At 40.8% G+C, this 14957-nt stretch overlaps 2 protein-coding genes across 13 annotated transcripts in view; both read left to right on the top strand.

The window, feature by feature from the left end:
• ANKRD44 (ankyrin repeat domain 44) overlaps positions 1 to 6626 on the top strand; it is a 132672-nt gene extending 126046 nt beyond the window's left edge. For 8 of the 12 annotated variants that reach the window (XM_077181212.1, XM_077181209.1, XM_077181211.1 and 5 more), the window contains one exon: positions 2003 to 6626. In XM_077181212.1, the coding sequence (XP_077037327.1) occupies positions 2003 to 2268 (266 nt within the window). In that variant the 3' untranslated portion in view covers positions 2269 to 6626. Of the gene's footprint in view, positions 1 to 111; positions 184 to 2002 lie in introns of all 12 variants that reach the window. The other 4 variants (XM_077181217.1, XM_077181215.1, XM_077181218.1 and 1 more) reach the window with 2 other exon arrangements.
• Positions 6627 to 7071: 445 nt separating this feature from the next.
• The window catches only part of PGAP1 (post-GPI attachment to proteins inositol deacylase 1), a 35064-nt gene continuing 27178 nt past the window's right edge, over positions 7072 to 14957 (top strand). Inside the window, 4 exon segments of the mRNA XM_054636655.2 lie at positions 7072 to 7297; positions 7300 to 7523; positions 11705 to 11858; positions 14472 to 14647. Coding sequence (XP_054492630.2) covers positions 7174 to 7297; positions 7300 to 7523; positions 11705 to 11858; positions 14472 to 14647 — 678 coding nt within the window. The 5' untranslated portion in view covers positions 7072 to 7173.

Here is a 14957-nt window from a genome sequence, read left to right as displayed (position 1 = left end):
CTTTAAACATCACAGTGGCCCCTTTTACTGTTCATTTTGCATGTACTGTCAACAGCTAGTCTTTTTTAATGCCTGAGTGCAGTGGTAACTTGAATTTCCTAAACATGCAAGTGGCACCGGATAATTCTGACGCCTTGCAGAAGAATTAAGGAATTTGCATTCAATCAGCGCATGTTTTAATGGGTAGGAAGAAAACCATCAACATGTGTTTGAGTGTGTCCCAGCTCATTCTGAGATCAATCCTTGTGCTTGCCAATTATCTGACCAAGATGCAATTAAATTACTGTTGTCTCAAAAATACATAATTGGTTACTAAATTAAATAATTTTATTTCAGACTTCAGTGAAGTCCTCCCCTAAAAATTATAAGGAACCATAGAGGGATATGATTCTACAATTATAATTTTTAAAAATATCTTCCTGAAATAAGTTGGTCTTTCTCACAATAATAACTTCATGGCATTAATGTAACAATGGGGTATCTTTCCATATCTGTAACGTAACACTAAATAAAATAAATAAAACTACTCACCTATCATTGCAAGACATTTGAGATCTGTGGATGAAAAGAACTGAGTGGTATTTACTCTGAGCCAAATGCTACTTAGCTATACTTGCGTGAATGAGTTCCACAGAAGTCATCTGACCCTAACCTCACTTTAGAGATAGGGGACAGAAAAATGAACCAGACTGTCTTCTCATCACAGATTTTATCCTTAAAATAGTGCCTACAGGTCCAGCTAATTTGTATATAATAAATGACAATTAGATTTAAATTTTATACACATTTAGTTTTTCTAGAAACAGCATACACATTTGAAAAGAGAGATGTTCAAGTAGAACCTTAGCACATTCACAGATCTAAAGAATATTAACACTTGGAACACATGGAAGAGGAAATGCACTGACTGCAATCAGTGCTTAAATGTGGGTATTTTGCAACAAAACTGAATTCACTTTTTGCTTACCAAGTTCATCTGTGCTGCAGATCTTGGCTTCCTTGAGGCAGTAGGTACCAGAAGTGGCCACTGCCTTGCATTATTATTGCTGCAGGGCTGAAGATTTAACCATCTGCAAAAGAATTTTTCAGCTCTTAGCATAAAAGGAGGATTTGTTGGAAAGGGCTGGAGTTCTGCACAGCAGCATGTAAAATGTACAGACAGTAAGTGTAATGAGCACACTGGCTTCCAGGGCTCATGTACATGAAGAGCTGCTTTAGGGCAGTGATTGGACAGGACCCAAGTTAAACTGCAGTGAAGACAAGCTTCTAATAGCTCCCCAGTCCTTTGACTGACACTGGAGTCTTATTAGCTGTGTATCTGAAGTGTATGCCATGCTTGCTGAATACAGCTAATATTCTTCTAACACAGTGTATAGTTGGGTAACTAAACATCCATGTTTAGTTGGGTAACTAAACATCCATGTTTAGTTGGGTAACTAAACATCCATGTTTAGTTGGGTAACTAAACATCCAGTCACACCTGCTCTCCATGTACCCCCTGCACTGGTCTAATTATTTTATAACATAATTCCTAAATAAACTGCTTGCCAAATTGAGTAGATACTCAACTGATCAATCTTTAAAATTGTTCGCTTATTAAGTCAAAAGTTTTTAAACTAATATCTTTCATGTTTAATGCAAGCTGTTGTTCTCAGAATGAGACTCGTTCATGCACACAGAAGCGATGGCAGTTTCTGTCCCTGTTGCTGCAGTCCCTGTGTTCTGTACTGGCCATGCTGTGTGTGCTGTAGAACTGTGTTTAGCTGTGGTTGACCTGGCGCAGTGTTTGCTGCCTGGTTTCACACGAGCAGTGCTTGTTGTAGTCCCGGTGACTGCAGTGCCCCCAGTGTCTCTCCCAGCATGTCCCGTGAGAGTGAGTAACACGCCTGGCATGTGTAACCCCATGCTGTCCCCACGGTGTCCCTAGAGATGTACCTGAGGAATGCCGGGTGCCCCAGGTGCCCTCAGTACTAACCATTGCCTTGTCTGCGTTTGTGCCCAGGTCATACGCCAGCCCTGGCTTGTGCTCCTAACAAAGACGTGGCTGACTGCCTGGCACTCATTTTGGCTACCATGATGCCTTTTTCTCCCTCCAGTTCAGTGACGGCTTTCAACTTCGCTTGTTTTAAAAAAGACAATTTGGGCAGGATGCATCTCTGCGATGGCTCTGCTGTGGGCACCATTAACTCTTATGATAAGCCCTTGAGTAATAACATAGGAACAGAGGATGGGTACAATGAAAATGATTCGGATTCTGAAACATTTTGACTCATTGGTATTCGAAAACTTTTTTTGTTATTGTTTCGTTTCAGCTTTAATTTTTGTCTTTTTAAACAGCTTAAATCCCACAGTTATATTCTTAACTATTATTCTTGACAAGTAGGTATTGAAAGATTTGTAGTGCTGATGAGAATCAAGCCTTTAAATAAGAAAATTAGAGGGATTTACTGGAACATATTCCTATTAGAGTTCTGCAGCTTTTCAGTTTCCTGATGTTTTCTTTAGGCCCAAAGTGCCCCTGTGGAAAGTCTCTACCTCTTATTTTAAGTAGAAAAAGAGAAAATGCCTTTTTTCTTTTTGACAGCACAAATAAACAGGGAACTGTTTGTAAAGAGTTCTTTCATGTTTTAGCTGCACCTTTAGTGCACAATCCTATTTCCAGCATAACCTTCACAGATTCGAGCATCACCCCTTTCCTATGTTTGTCTGTTTCCTGCTTCCAGGGGCTCTGTTAATTAGATAATTTTTTTACATGAACCAAAGGTAAAGTTGTAATCTTAAAACTGCCTGTATTACTTTTCTACAGGAAATGAAACCTTTTACATTCTGCCTGTATTAAGCACTTAAACGTACAGAAGGCACTTTTTACAGTTCTTAGTTGCAGTACACAATTAGAAAAATGTAGTTGTTAACTCTGAAGGCCAAATTCTGCTCATCCCACCATATTTTCCCATTAACATCACTTCTGTAAAATGCTAATCACTTGGCCCTTATTTTTTTTCAATTCAGCACAAATGTTTATTTGCACTACAGAATTAGGGTCATTAGATGTTTCTGTCACCTGAGCCATTAATCATGAATCCAGTACCAGTAAAAAAAGGGGAGGGGGAAGAAATCATGCGTAGAGAAAGGTGCACGTAAAAGTTTCTAATGATTTGCCAACTTAAATGGCGCTTTTTTCCTTTTCTATGGTTAAATAATTTATTTTTACTGTAAACAGTATTGAATTTTAAAATACTTTTGCCAGTGTTTGGATTAACAGAGCAAAGGTAAAGCAATGAAAGCGTAACACCAAAAGTTGAAATACCAAACACCAGAAACATAGCAGTGTACCGTGTAGAGGACCAGAAATAGATGCTAAAAAGCCTTTTGTCACCAGCTTTTAAAGCAGTGTCAACTTTGTGAATATGTTTACTCCTTCTGCCAAAGTTTCTAGGTCAAATGGACCCCGACCCTCCTCTGCAACAGATGTACAAAAGGAAGAATGAGACTTTGTAAACAAAAACAAAAAAACACAAACAAAAAACTGTCATGAACTAACCAGCCGTACCAAGAGGACCAAAATGCTTCAGTAATTCAGTTGAAGACTTTGCTACTTTTATTTTTTTGTTCAAATGTGAGTGACATAATGAAGTAGTTTTTTCTAAATGATAAAAATATAAACTTTTGAGGTAAAAGTAGTTTTGGGTGAATTTTACATTTTATGACACAGGTTTCAAGTTGACATTTTTAACTGATGATGTGTTGACCACAGGTGGGTTTTTTTCCCAGACTTAAGAATATGTTCATATACTTTTAATGTACATGTGTTTCTATTTATTTGAGATGAAACAAATGCCCAGGAAAAATCACTATGGCTTGTTCTCCTAGTTAGCATTCATGCATACTGAAATGAAATGTGAATCTGGCAAGACTGAGGGCCTGAGGAGCAAAAAGGAAGGGCGGATGCACACTGGGAGAGTGGCCATCTTGTATGGAATGCAAAGGTCCACTGTCTGTGTTGGGAAAAAGCAGAAAGCAAAACACCTTCCTTTGTTAAAGAGCTTAAGAAGGGTCCAGCCTCTTGCCAGACAGGTGAGAAAACCCACACAGCTGTGGCAGAGCAAGGAGTCCTGTCGTTCACACTCAGCTTGTCTCAGGCCTGTGTCTGTGCTGGGAGGGTGAGATGAGCTTCCTTGGTGCTCGCTTTTGGCAGAGTAAAGGAAAAGTGAGGATTTGAATTTTAGTTGCAGTTTTTAGCCCTGCTCTGCTGGATTGTTGAAAATCTATTTGCAGATTTTAGGAATAATTAGGAAAAAAAAATTAAATATTACGTTTATTTTGCCTTACTAAAATTGAGTATTTTTTCCTTGATCGTTAGCAATCTTCCAAAGTTTATAACAAAAAAAACCCCTTTTCTCTCAACTCTGTAGTTTCTACAGTAGAATGACAGAGAACCTACAACCTTGGTTTTCTCCTCAGAAATAGCACCAAATAACATTTTAATTAGTTTTTCTCAGCATTTTTGCTTTTAAAAGTTGCAGAATAGCAATAACCACCTTACTTAAAACACTGAAAATAAGAGAAGAGAGCATTTGTTAAAATTTTCTGTGGTGCCTGTTCCAAAATGAATAGTAATCCCAAATTTTGGGGGTTTTATTATGTAGAAGGATGGCATTGAAAACAAACATATGGGAAGTAGCTGCCACCTGTCTAACAGCAGAATCAGCATTTTAATCTTATTTTAAGCAGAAATGTAGGCAGGCTCCTTGGCAGGATTAGTTATAAGTCTCACCCTGAAATACAGAAAATTACACTGTCCTACATGACAGTGCTTCATTAAGAGAAAGCCAGCCCTCTTTATAAAAAGTTGTTATATTATTTTAAGCAGCCATTTTAAAAGTTTCAGTATTTTCACCTGCTGCCCATCCAGTTACCAAAACTTTTTCTAATTGCAATAATACCTCGTAACACTGGTAATTGTGGAGTGCAACAGCTGCTGCATCCCAGAAGCAGAGGTGATTTATTTCTGAGTCATGCTGGTCCTTCCAGGAGCCAAATCCAACCTTTACCCATGAAACCCCACAATGCTGCCAGGATGCAGCATTCCAAAAAGCACAGGAACGTAGGCTGTGCCCACTCACCTCCAGGGCACTGCACAGGTCGTGCTTGAGGGCGCTGGATTTAGGAGGAAAACTGCCACAAGCGAGACACTGGGAAGTGCTCAGTGTTGGCCTCTCCCACATCTCATGTGAGTTACCAGAATCCCTTTTTTTTTGTATGCTAGCACATTAATCTGTAATTTATCACATGTAGAAATCAATGTGCAGTTTAGGGCAGGTATATAAGCATGCGAGTAATGTTACTCTTGTAAATAATCTCCTTGCCTTTCTGCGGACTCCTTACAAGAGTAATCATACAGAATCGTTGCACTTAACCCTGGATCCTGCAGCATACACACGTGGACAGCTTCTGTGTCTGCCCCCAGCAGAGGGCACCTGCGGAGGGGCAGCTCCCTGCCCCCCGGGTGTGCTGGCAGGATCGTTTCATCCTGTATTGTAACCACAGCTGCAGGTGGAATCCAGAGCAGGATGGGCTCCCAGGTCTCTCTCGTAAATACTGAGTTACAACCTCCGGACTGCCTGAAATAGCTGTGAAATAGCTCAGGGGATTTCTGTTCATCGCTACTAAAAGGGCACCATAATGTGTTTGGTACTTTTATGCAGTCAACAACTGCCAGGTTATTGAATTAGAACAAACACATGAAATGAATTGTTTATCCATTGTACTGTTGAGAAACTTGGTTATGTATTTGAGGATGATTTAAAAAAAATTGTGATTTTTATTCTTAGTCATGTAAGAAATATTAGAGTGCCTTTTTATATTTGTGTATAATGGAAATGTTTTGTGGAACTTGTCTTTTTTTTTTTTTTCATTTGAGTGTTATAAAAGCAATATATTACCAGTAAATTTTCATTTCAGACCTTCTTTGAATGTATAAAGTGTTTCTTCTTTTCATATGTTCTACCTGCATTGAAATGAAAATTAATATGCTAAATTTCTATAGGAATAATGTATAATTTTCGCAGTGCTGAAAATGCTTTCTTATTACACAAAAAGTAAACTTAGGTCAGTGTTATAGGAAAGGGCGTTTTAAACTAGTGACAATCTTGAGTGTGTGTATAAAATGTAATTTTATGCATTTCTTATGCAGTGATCTACATATTAAAGCCAATATCTTATGTTTTGTAGGTTTTGTCTTATATTTTATGCTTTAGCATGTGCAATATATCTTTACAAACCATGGTGATACGCATCTGGTGCCAGTGTTATATTTTGCATAACATTTGTAATAAACTATATAAAATATTGTTTGATGGTTTCGGTGGGGTTTTGTCGGTATTGTTTGCTTTTGTAAATTGAAGTTTAAGGACTTGGGTAAATGTCACATATGAAATGAGGAAAAAAAATCTTAATTCATTGAATGACTTGGAATTTAACCTGAATCTTCTCAAGCACAGTTTAGTAACTTTTTAAACTACTGAATGCTGTATTAATGTAATAAAGAACCCTAACTGTAAACTACTCTTGCAATGCATTCAGATGGTTATTTTTACAAATAAAAATGGTACAAATACAGTGGAAAACTGAGTAAATTTTGTTTCTCTTGGGGGAGCCGGGGAGGCTTAAGTATTTCTCAGTTAAGATGAAAATTCAACTATTTCCTACTTCCCTCATATGTAAATACCCCTTGCCCTAGAAAGCTGATTTTGCTTTCTCTGTAGATTCGGGGAAGGTGAGGGAACAAAATAAACCACCACAGTAATTTATTTTTTTTTCTCAGTCATTAAATATTTTACTGTTTTTCCTAGTGAGCCCCACCCGCCCTGCTGGGTGTGTCCTGCAGCCGGCTGGGGCAGCAGTCCCACAGGGACTAAAATGCAGCAGAGAGCTTAAAGACGGCGATAGTAAGGTCTCAAAAGTACCCGAATTAAAGCAAACAAACAAAGGGTCCGTGCCCAGCGGGGTGCGCGGGTTTATTTTCGGCAAGGTGCGCTGGCCCGCGCTGTGCCCGGGCTGGCTGTGCCCCGGGGCCCTCCTGAGCGCTGCGGGGCCGAGCGGCCGCGCCCCCTCACGGCCCCGGCGCGGCGCCCTCCCCATCATGGCGGACACGCCTCCCCCGCCAGCCGCGACATGGCGGGCGGGCCCCTCGGCCCGGCGGCCGCCCGACCTCCCCAACATGGCGGCCGCCCCCTGGCGCCGGCGCCGGCCAGGTTGAGGCGCCGGCCCGGCCGCCCTCCCGCTCCGCCTCCCGGGCGCGGCGCTCCCGCCCTGCCCCGCCCCGCCGTGCCCGTGCGCGCGGGGAGCAGCGCTCCGCTCCGCGGGGCGCCATGGGGCGGGCGGGCCGCCGGCTGCCCGCGCTGGCAGCGCTCTTCTACGGGGCGCTGGCGGCCCTGGTGCTGCTGGGCGTGCGGGACGTGATGTTCCTCTACGAGGAGAACCGGTGCAGCATGACCTACATGTACGAGTACCCCGAGTACCTGGTGAGTACGGCGGGGTGTAACAGGTGGGACCTGCCGCTCCCGGGGCGGTGCCGCCCGCCCCGCCGCGGCCGGAGCCCGGAGCCGGGAGCCTGAGGCGCAGCTCCCATGGGCCGGGAGAACAGCCCCGAACTCGGGGCTCGCCGCCGTGCTGGAGCGGAGGGCGGTAAATGGGGCACGGGCAGCTGGGGCGGGAGCGGGGCCGGGCTGGCAGGACGCGCTGCTGTGCCCCCGTCGTGTGGCGGTGCCCCTCGGGGGGACGGGGCGGTGGCAGAGCCGCCCACCTGTAACCCTGCGGGGCGCTTCGTGCTGCCGCCGTGCGAAACCTGCCCGCGGTCAGAGCTGCCGCTGCCTGGAGCTCCGAGTGGCTCTGTGAAACCCAGCACGTTGGGTTTCACACGGGTGTTGGCCGAGGAAGGGGCTGGGCCAGCTCCCGTGGCAGCACTGGCAGTGCCCAGGAGGCCGAGCCTTGCACTTCATGGCCCTTCTCCTGATTTCCTAGTGAGGAGTAGCCAGTGTGTAAAAAAAGCGCAGAACTGAGCTTTGACTAGTAGTGTACCTCTCAAGGCGATGAGCAGTGGTGCAAAGTCTTCTCGGTGAGCACTTCGGAGGTGGCATGTCCCACAAGGTACATGGGAGAGCTTGTAAATCCCTCTGAGGTCCCTCTTGTTTTGCTAACAGCCTTGTAGAAGTCTCTTTGAAAACCTGGGATCAGTTTGAGAAAATTGATATTTTCCACACACTATTCTGGTTTAGTAATGGAAGGATGTAAATGCATGTTAGTAAGTTCGCTGCTAATGCTGCAGCACGCAGTTGTTAGAAAACTATTTCTCTTTTTGATAGTAGTAAATACTACAGCATTTTCTCTCTTCTTAAAAGTATAACTGGTTGACTTCTGAACATTCATTTTTCATTATCTGAGATCTAATTTATGTTGGGAAAAATAGTAATTATTCTAAATAACACAGTTCAGAAGTAGGTTGCAAGCTGGCTTGCACAGTAAAGAAGATGAAAAGCAAAACTTCAGTGTCTAAATTCATAATGAAGCAGAAAGTTAATTTTTGGGTCTAGTAACCTTCATTTCCTAACCTTGATATAGCCATCTTAGCCTACAAAAGAGGAATTTGGTATGGCTACAAGGATTGTTTTGTCAGTGCTGTAGAACAAATTCGTTTAAGCAGTTATAAGTACTTAAATACTGCACAGCAAGTTTTGAGATCTCCTGGCAGCCAGAACCTACTTCAGCTTCAATCTGAAGCCAACCAACAGAAAGTTACTGGCAAAATCCGTGTGATGGTATTGGTGGGTGCCTGAAACTCTTGTCTGCCACCACATCTTTTGTATTTACTCATTATGTAAGAGCCTAAACTCAGGCATCTTTAGGTGGGATGCAAGGCTTAAAGGTGAGCAGTAGTTCCATGCAGGAGATGCAAGTCACAGCTGGCTGTATTGCCCTCTGGAATTTCTGCTTCCTGTGTCATCACTTTTACCGTGCAGAAAACAGTGCTTTGGGCTGGGGGGCAAATTGTGAATTCGTTTGGGTTTGCTAAAGTATTGAACTTTACACGTAGCTTTTTATTGTTGGAGGTGTCTGCCGTGTGGGCAGTGCTGCCTTCCCCAGGATACCCCAGGGTGGGAGTTTCGGTGGGAGGTACCTGTCCTTGCTTCCGGATTGGTGTCACATTACAAACAATGTAATTGCTTGAGCAATTAAACAAGAAGTTTCGTTTCATTCGTGCCCATCAGTGTGGGTTAGCTCACAGTCTGCCTAGTAATTAATCATCTTTTTTTGCATGAGTTCTAGAACTGCAGTGTTAGAATTTAACCTGCCCTTGCCCTGTTCAGCTGTACTTGGCAAGAGATTCAGAAGTTAGTAATGAGGACTTGTTCCCATAAACCCAATTTCTTACAGAACCAGGGTGAAAAACCAAGCCTGTACTGACATTGTAAAAAGTTGCTGTAGCTTGCTACAACTGATTGCATAAGCAGTGTCTTGGGAATTCACAATTTAAACCCACTGTCATGGAACATGAATGTCTCTTTTCCTTTGGAATTATACATTGCCACTTTGTTATAATATTTAAATACTGTGATTTACCAAAAAAAAAACCCAACTCCCCAGTATTTTGACAGTACAATTCTCATGGGTCGTGTGGGTTTTTGTGTTTGACAATGCCCCAAGGAAGAACAGCATGTTAATTTTATGTTCCATAAAAGTTTTGAAAAGACAATGAGCCAGGAAGTTTCTGTGGATGAACAGTTGATCTGATCTGTCAGGAAGTCATATAAGCACATCTTGATGACACTCTTAGTTTAGTAATGGGAACTGCTGAAGTTTTTTTCACATAATTTTGAAAGCCTTTCCAAAAGGAGCAGCAGAAAGAAATGAGAATGGGACAGTGAGATGAATGAAGCTGGAAAGGCAGGATGATGAAGAAAGGGAAAAGACCAAAGGATGATCTGAAGACATAAGCCCTGAATGAAGCTTAAATTTTCTTCTTCTCAGTGAAAGAATTTAACTCACAGTCTCACACTGTGTTAATGAATCAAGATAATTAAAAAACTGTAAACAATACACACACACAGATACATCTCATAGAACAGAGATTTTATATATATATAAATATATATATATATATATATATATATATATATATATATATATATAAAAAACATCATTTAAATAGTTTGCAAATAACCAATAAACCAAAAATTTTGAAGGCCAAGGGGAGAAGAAAATAGTCATTAGCTGAGCAGAGACGGAGAAGAACAGGGGAAGGGAAGGGAAGGAGTGTGGGGGCACAGAATTAAAGCTAAATCACCTTTATGGCAGATGCAGCTGAGAGAAAACAATAAATGATTTGAATTAAAGATGCTTCTATTTCAGGGAAGCAATTAAGAGAGACTTTACAGGAGATTTCTGATACAAAACTGAGTTTAGTCTTGACCTTGTTCTGTAGAAGTGCTTCCTTAAAATAGAAATTACATGTTAATACATGTATCTTTGTATTATCTTATTTTTATCTCAATTGTTACATAATTGTAACATAAATAATCAAACATTGGAATGAGTGTATTTGCATTCATGAAAATTTTAAAAATCTGTATCTTAGAAATTCAGAATTATAAACCAACCAGCCTCTATGCAGGTGCTAAATCAAGATAGTAGTAAACAAGAACACATTTAATTAAGACAGTGCCATATGACTCTAAGAGATTGACTTACTGGCGTGAGATTAATCCTCACCTAGCCCTTGGGATCAAAGAGATTTTGTTCTTTTCTCTTTGGGGATCCTAATCCTGTGAATCAGATGTGTGCTAGGTTAGGGGGTTCCTTGTTGTTGTTGAGTGACAGCTGACATGGATGTTAGACCTCGAGCTGTTCCAGAGGCAGGCACTTTGTCAGACCACAAACCCAGCTCTGGGAAGGAAACAGAAAAAGCCTCAGAGGACCAGGGGTTTGTTTTTCCTGCTTAGCTTAGTATTGTGGTGGTAACTGCTGTTGTTTAAACTCCACTGCAGGTGACACCTCTGTAAAACCAGCTGAGAGAATTCCCACAAGAGCTGCAGTGCACCCAGAGCTAGCAGGTGGTACCTGACAGTCACCCACATCCCGCTGCTCTCCAGGTCTGGCTCTCGGATCCCTGTGCTGGGATCCATGGCCTTGGGAAGGGTTCCAGAGCCATTCCAGTGTGGCAGGAATAGTTAGCATCACTCTTGTGCCCCAGTTTCTGCTCTCAGCTTCTCCTCACTTGGGAGAATTGGTTGGATTTTGACATACCTTTTTTTTTCCTTTCCCCCACCTGTATTTTAGGTCTGGATTTACTTTGGGAATGTGCAGCTTTGATAGATACATAATTGCATTCATTTGTAGTTTGTTTCAAAGCTAGTTGAAGGTAATCACTACTTAGAGTAACTAACTGCCCATTCATTATGTCCAGTAACATTTATTTAAACAGTTTGTTTGATATTCCATTTTTAATTAGTTTTTTTTTTTTAAAGCCAAACCCAGTTTTTCATTCTGTATTCTTTAGACTGTAAAGAATATTTTTATGGCTGATTTCTTCTGCCATAAAAATAAAATCACATATGCCAGATCATTTAAATGGCTGAACAGCCACTGTATTTTCCTGTTTGTAACTCTATAAACAAGGTCTTTGTTTTCTTTTTAACTTTTGCAATAGAAAATAAAATTACCCAAGAAAACAGCCAGACGATACCCAGCATACGAGCTGTATCTCTATGGGGAAGGGAACTATGCTGAAGAAAACAAAAATCTCCTATTGACAGGAATTCCAGTTCTCTTTCTGCCTGGGAATGCTGGCAGTTACAAACAAGGTAAGTTTTTAGCTGAGTTATAGCTTTGTTACAAAAAAGCTCTCAGATTTGTGCATTTGGTAGTTTTGTATTTGAAATAATACCAGACAGAGTCATGATAGTTGATCATATTAGTCTGTTTAATTCCAAAGAGTCAAGATACATGATTTTTGTTTGAAATCAGTTGAATGGTTAAGCTGTAATATTTCTCTGGAGCAGCAAGGCTTTTGAAAGCCAGAAACAGTACAGTTTATGCAGTTTATGCAGTTTATGTTCTGACAGCACTGCACCCTTGCTGTACTTTTGATTGCAAACATCTAGTTGGTTTTGATTTGAATGTTTAGTGCAGTTAGTGCCAAATAAAACATGACCTGAATTGGATTCAGAGAAACTGAACCATCTGTTGTCTGTGATGTAAAGGAATTACATGCTATAGAAATTCATCTAAGCTTGCCCTCTTGTTTCATTATTCCCTACATCTTTATATAGTGGTGTTTTTTCCTTAACATTGGCTTCCCACTTTACACACAGCCTCTTTTGTTTACCCTCTTACATTTCTAGACTCCAAATGAAAAGCAGTAATCATTTTAAAGCATTTTTATTCTTCTGAATACCAAAGCTAATTGTACATGAAGTTTCGTGTTTCAATGTTTGCTCTGGTACCTGCTATTCCTTCCAGTCTGGGTTTGTCAGACTGTTATTTTTGTTCCCTAAAATGTGCTTTGAAACAGTAAATAACACTCTCATGATAGAAAATGGATGTGTGTGGGGGGGAAAACCAGCATAGTCTGAGCCCTGATTTCTTACTGTGATAATTCTTCCTTATATTAGCACTAAACTTGATGATTAAATTACCTGATTTCAGAGAACCTTTAGAGAGCTGGGTTTTTTGAGAACATACTTGCTTAGCTTATAACAGTGTAAAATATTTTACCAATTAGTATTTTCAGAAAACCCATAGAGACTTCCAGGCACAATAGCATCCAAAGAAGATTGCAAACATAATGATTATGAGAGGTGCCATATGGACTTTTGTGATTGTGCATCAAATATTGCAAATCTGTGAATTAATGCTGTCTCTAAACACACGGCAGTATATCACTATGCAGGAAATAGAATGGTACTCTCAGGGCATTTTAGGAATCAAAAGGAAATATCTGAAAAACAAACTTACTAGGTGAGTAGAAGTACTACATGCTATAGGAAAAATAAATATTTTAGTAATGTTCTTTTTGGAATGGATTTAGAGAGACTGGCAATACGTCATCTGTGCATTTTGGAAAACTTTTGTTAAAATTAATTCATATTAATTCTTACTTTGTTCAGAATTCATTGTGAAATAACAGTTTTATTCTGATGCCTAGATGAGCAGAGAAGGTGTTGCTATTGTAATTTTCTTAGTTGTTAAAATATATTCATATTTGCTGAACAATGAAGACAAGTGCTGCTGCTGCCTTTGCTGGCCTTGTTATCTTCATAGAACCATTTAGGTTGGAAAGGACCTTTCCCATCATGGAATGCCAGCATTAATCCAGCCAAGCCCACCTCTAAGCCATGTCCCTGAGTGCCACATCTGCACAGGTTTTGAATGTCTCCAGGGATGGCAACTCCACCTCTACCTTGGGCAGCAATGTCTGACCACCCTTTTTGGGAAGAAACATTTCCTAAGATCCAATATAAATGTCTCCTGGTGCAACTTGAGGCCATTTCCTCTTGTCCTTTGACTTGAAAGAAGAGACTCACTCACAACCCACCCTCAGGAGTTTTTGATGTGGTTCCAGGCATTTTTGAAATATTAATTCATCATCATTCATGGGCACTAAAATGAAATTTGTAAAATGTACAAAATTCAGACTTTGAGTAAAAGACAATCTGAGAAGGAGGGTTCTGCTGTTCTCTCAGCCTGTACTCCAGGAGAATCTTGCTCCTCTGGGCTGGATTTGGGCAGACCTTTATGACCATCATTTGTTATTTTATGTAGGCACTTTTGGGACTTTCTCTTTCATTTTCTGCTTCTGCTGCCATGCCTTCTTATTTGCAGATGTTATTGTTCCCATCCTGCATTGTCTCCATGGAAACCTGGGACAATTCTGCACACAAAAGGCTGAATTGAACAGTAGCCAGGGTTAGACAGGGAAGACCAGGTCAGAAGCAAGACCTTGTAAAGTGAACATTTTCTCACTCGAGGTTTTAGGTGGACAAGTGTCCTTTAGGGTTTGGTTTTGCAATCCCCCGTACTTATCTTAGTGGTATTTGGGAATGTTTTCTTAGATGATGGCCTTCAAAGGGGTTTTAGGAAATCCTAGCAGTAGGACTGCCTCTACAGTTGGAATCAAGGATGCCTTCTTCTCCTGGTGGCACTAAGAAGGTGCAAATGAGATGAGAAATGCAGCCCTAAGGTGGAGGAACATGATGCTTGTATAAATTTGTTCCTGACATAAAATACCTCTGTTGTCAGCAGTAAGCTGAAAAGAAATTGTTTGGTTTAGAATGTCTTTTATAAATGACTTGAGGTGAACAATGGATTTAATGTATTTGTTTCTTAATTGATTATGTATTTGTGTGTTTTTCTGCTAAAGTGATGCTAAGCAGTGACTGCTGGACTGTTCTAATTGATGTGGTTTCTTTTTCTAGTACGTTCTCTTGGCTCCATTGCACTTAGAAAAGCAGAAGATGTTGACTTCAAGTATCATTTTAATTTCTTCAGTGTCAACTTTAATGAGGAGTTGGTTGCATTGTATGGTGGTAGCCTGCAACGACAGACCAAGTTTGTGCATGAGTGCATCAAAGTAATCCTTAAATTGTACAAGGTCAGTAGTGCCACGTGCTGAGTAATGCACTTCCCTTTGGGAATGGAATTCTGGGCTGCCTTTCCTGCTGCAAAACTGAGGAGTAGGGGAGGGAGACTTTTTGAAGGTGATAATGATGCAATAGAGAATTACTTTTCTTTAACAGATTTTTAGTACTTTTGACAATCCCAGAGCTTTAAGGAGGTTCTGTGTTGTGTTTCTAAATAAATACTTCTGTGCACAATGGATGTCTTTTTCTAGTAGAGATGTAAATATTTGTAGTTTACTAAAATATTCATATATCATTGCCTTACATCAAGTTTTCTCTGGC

The sequence above is a fragment of the Agelaius phoeniceus genome, chromosome 7 (assembly GCF_051311805.1).
Source record: "Agelaius phoeniceus isolate bAgePho1 chromosome 7, bAgePho1.hap1, whole genome shotgun sequence".
NCBI lineage: Eukaryota > Metazoa > Chordata > Aves > Passeriformes > Icteridae > Agelaius > Agelaius phoeniceus.
The sequence above is the reverse complement of the archived record's forward strand: the minus strand, read 5'-3'. Positions and strand labels throughout refer to the sequence as shown.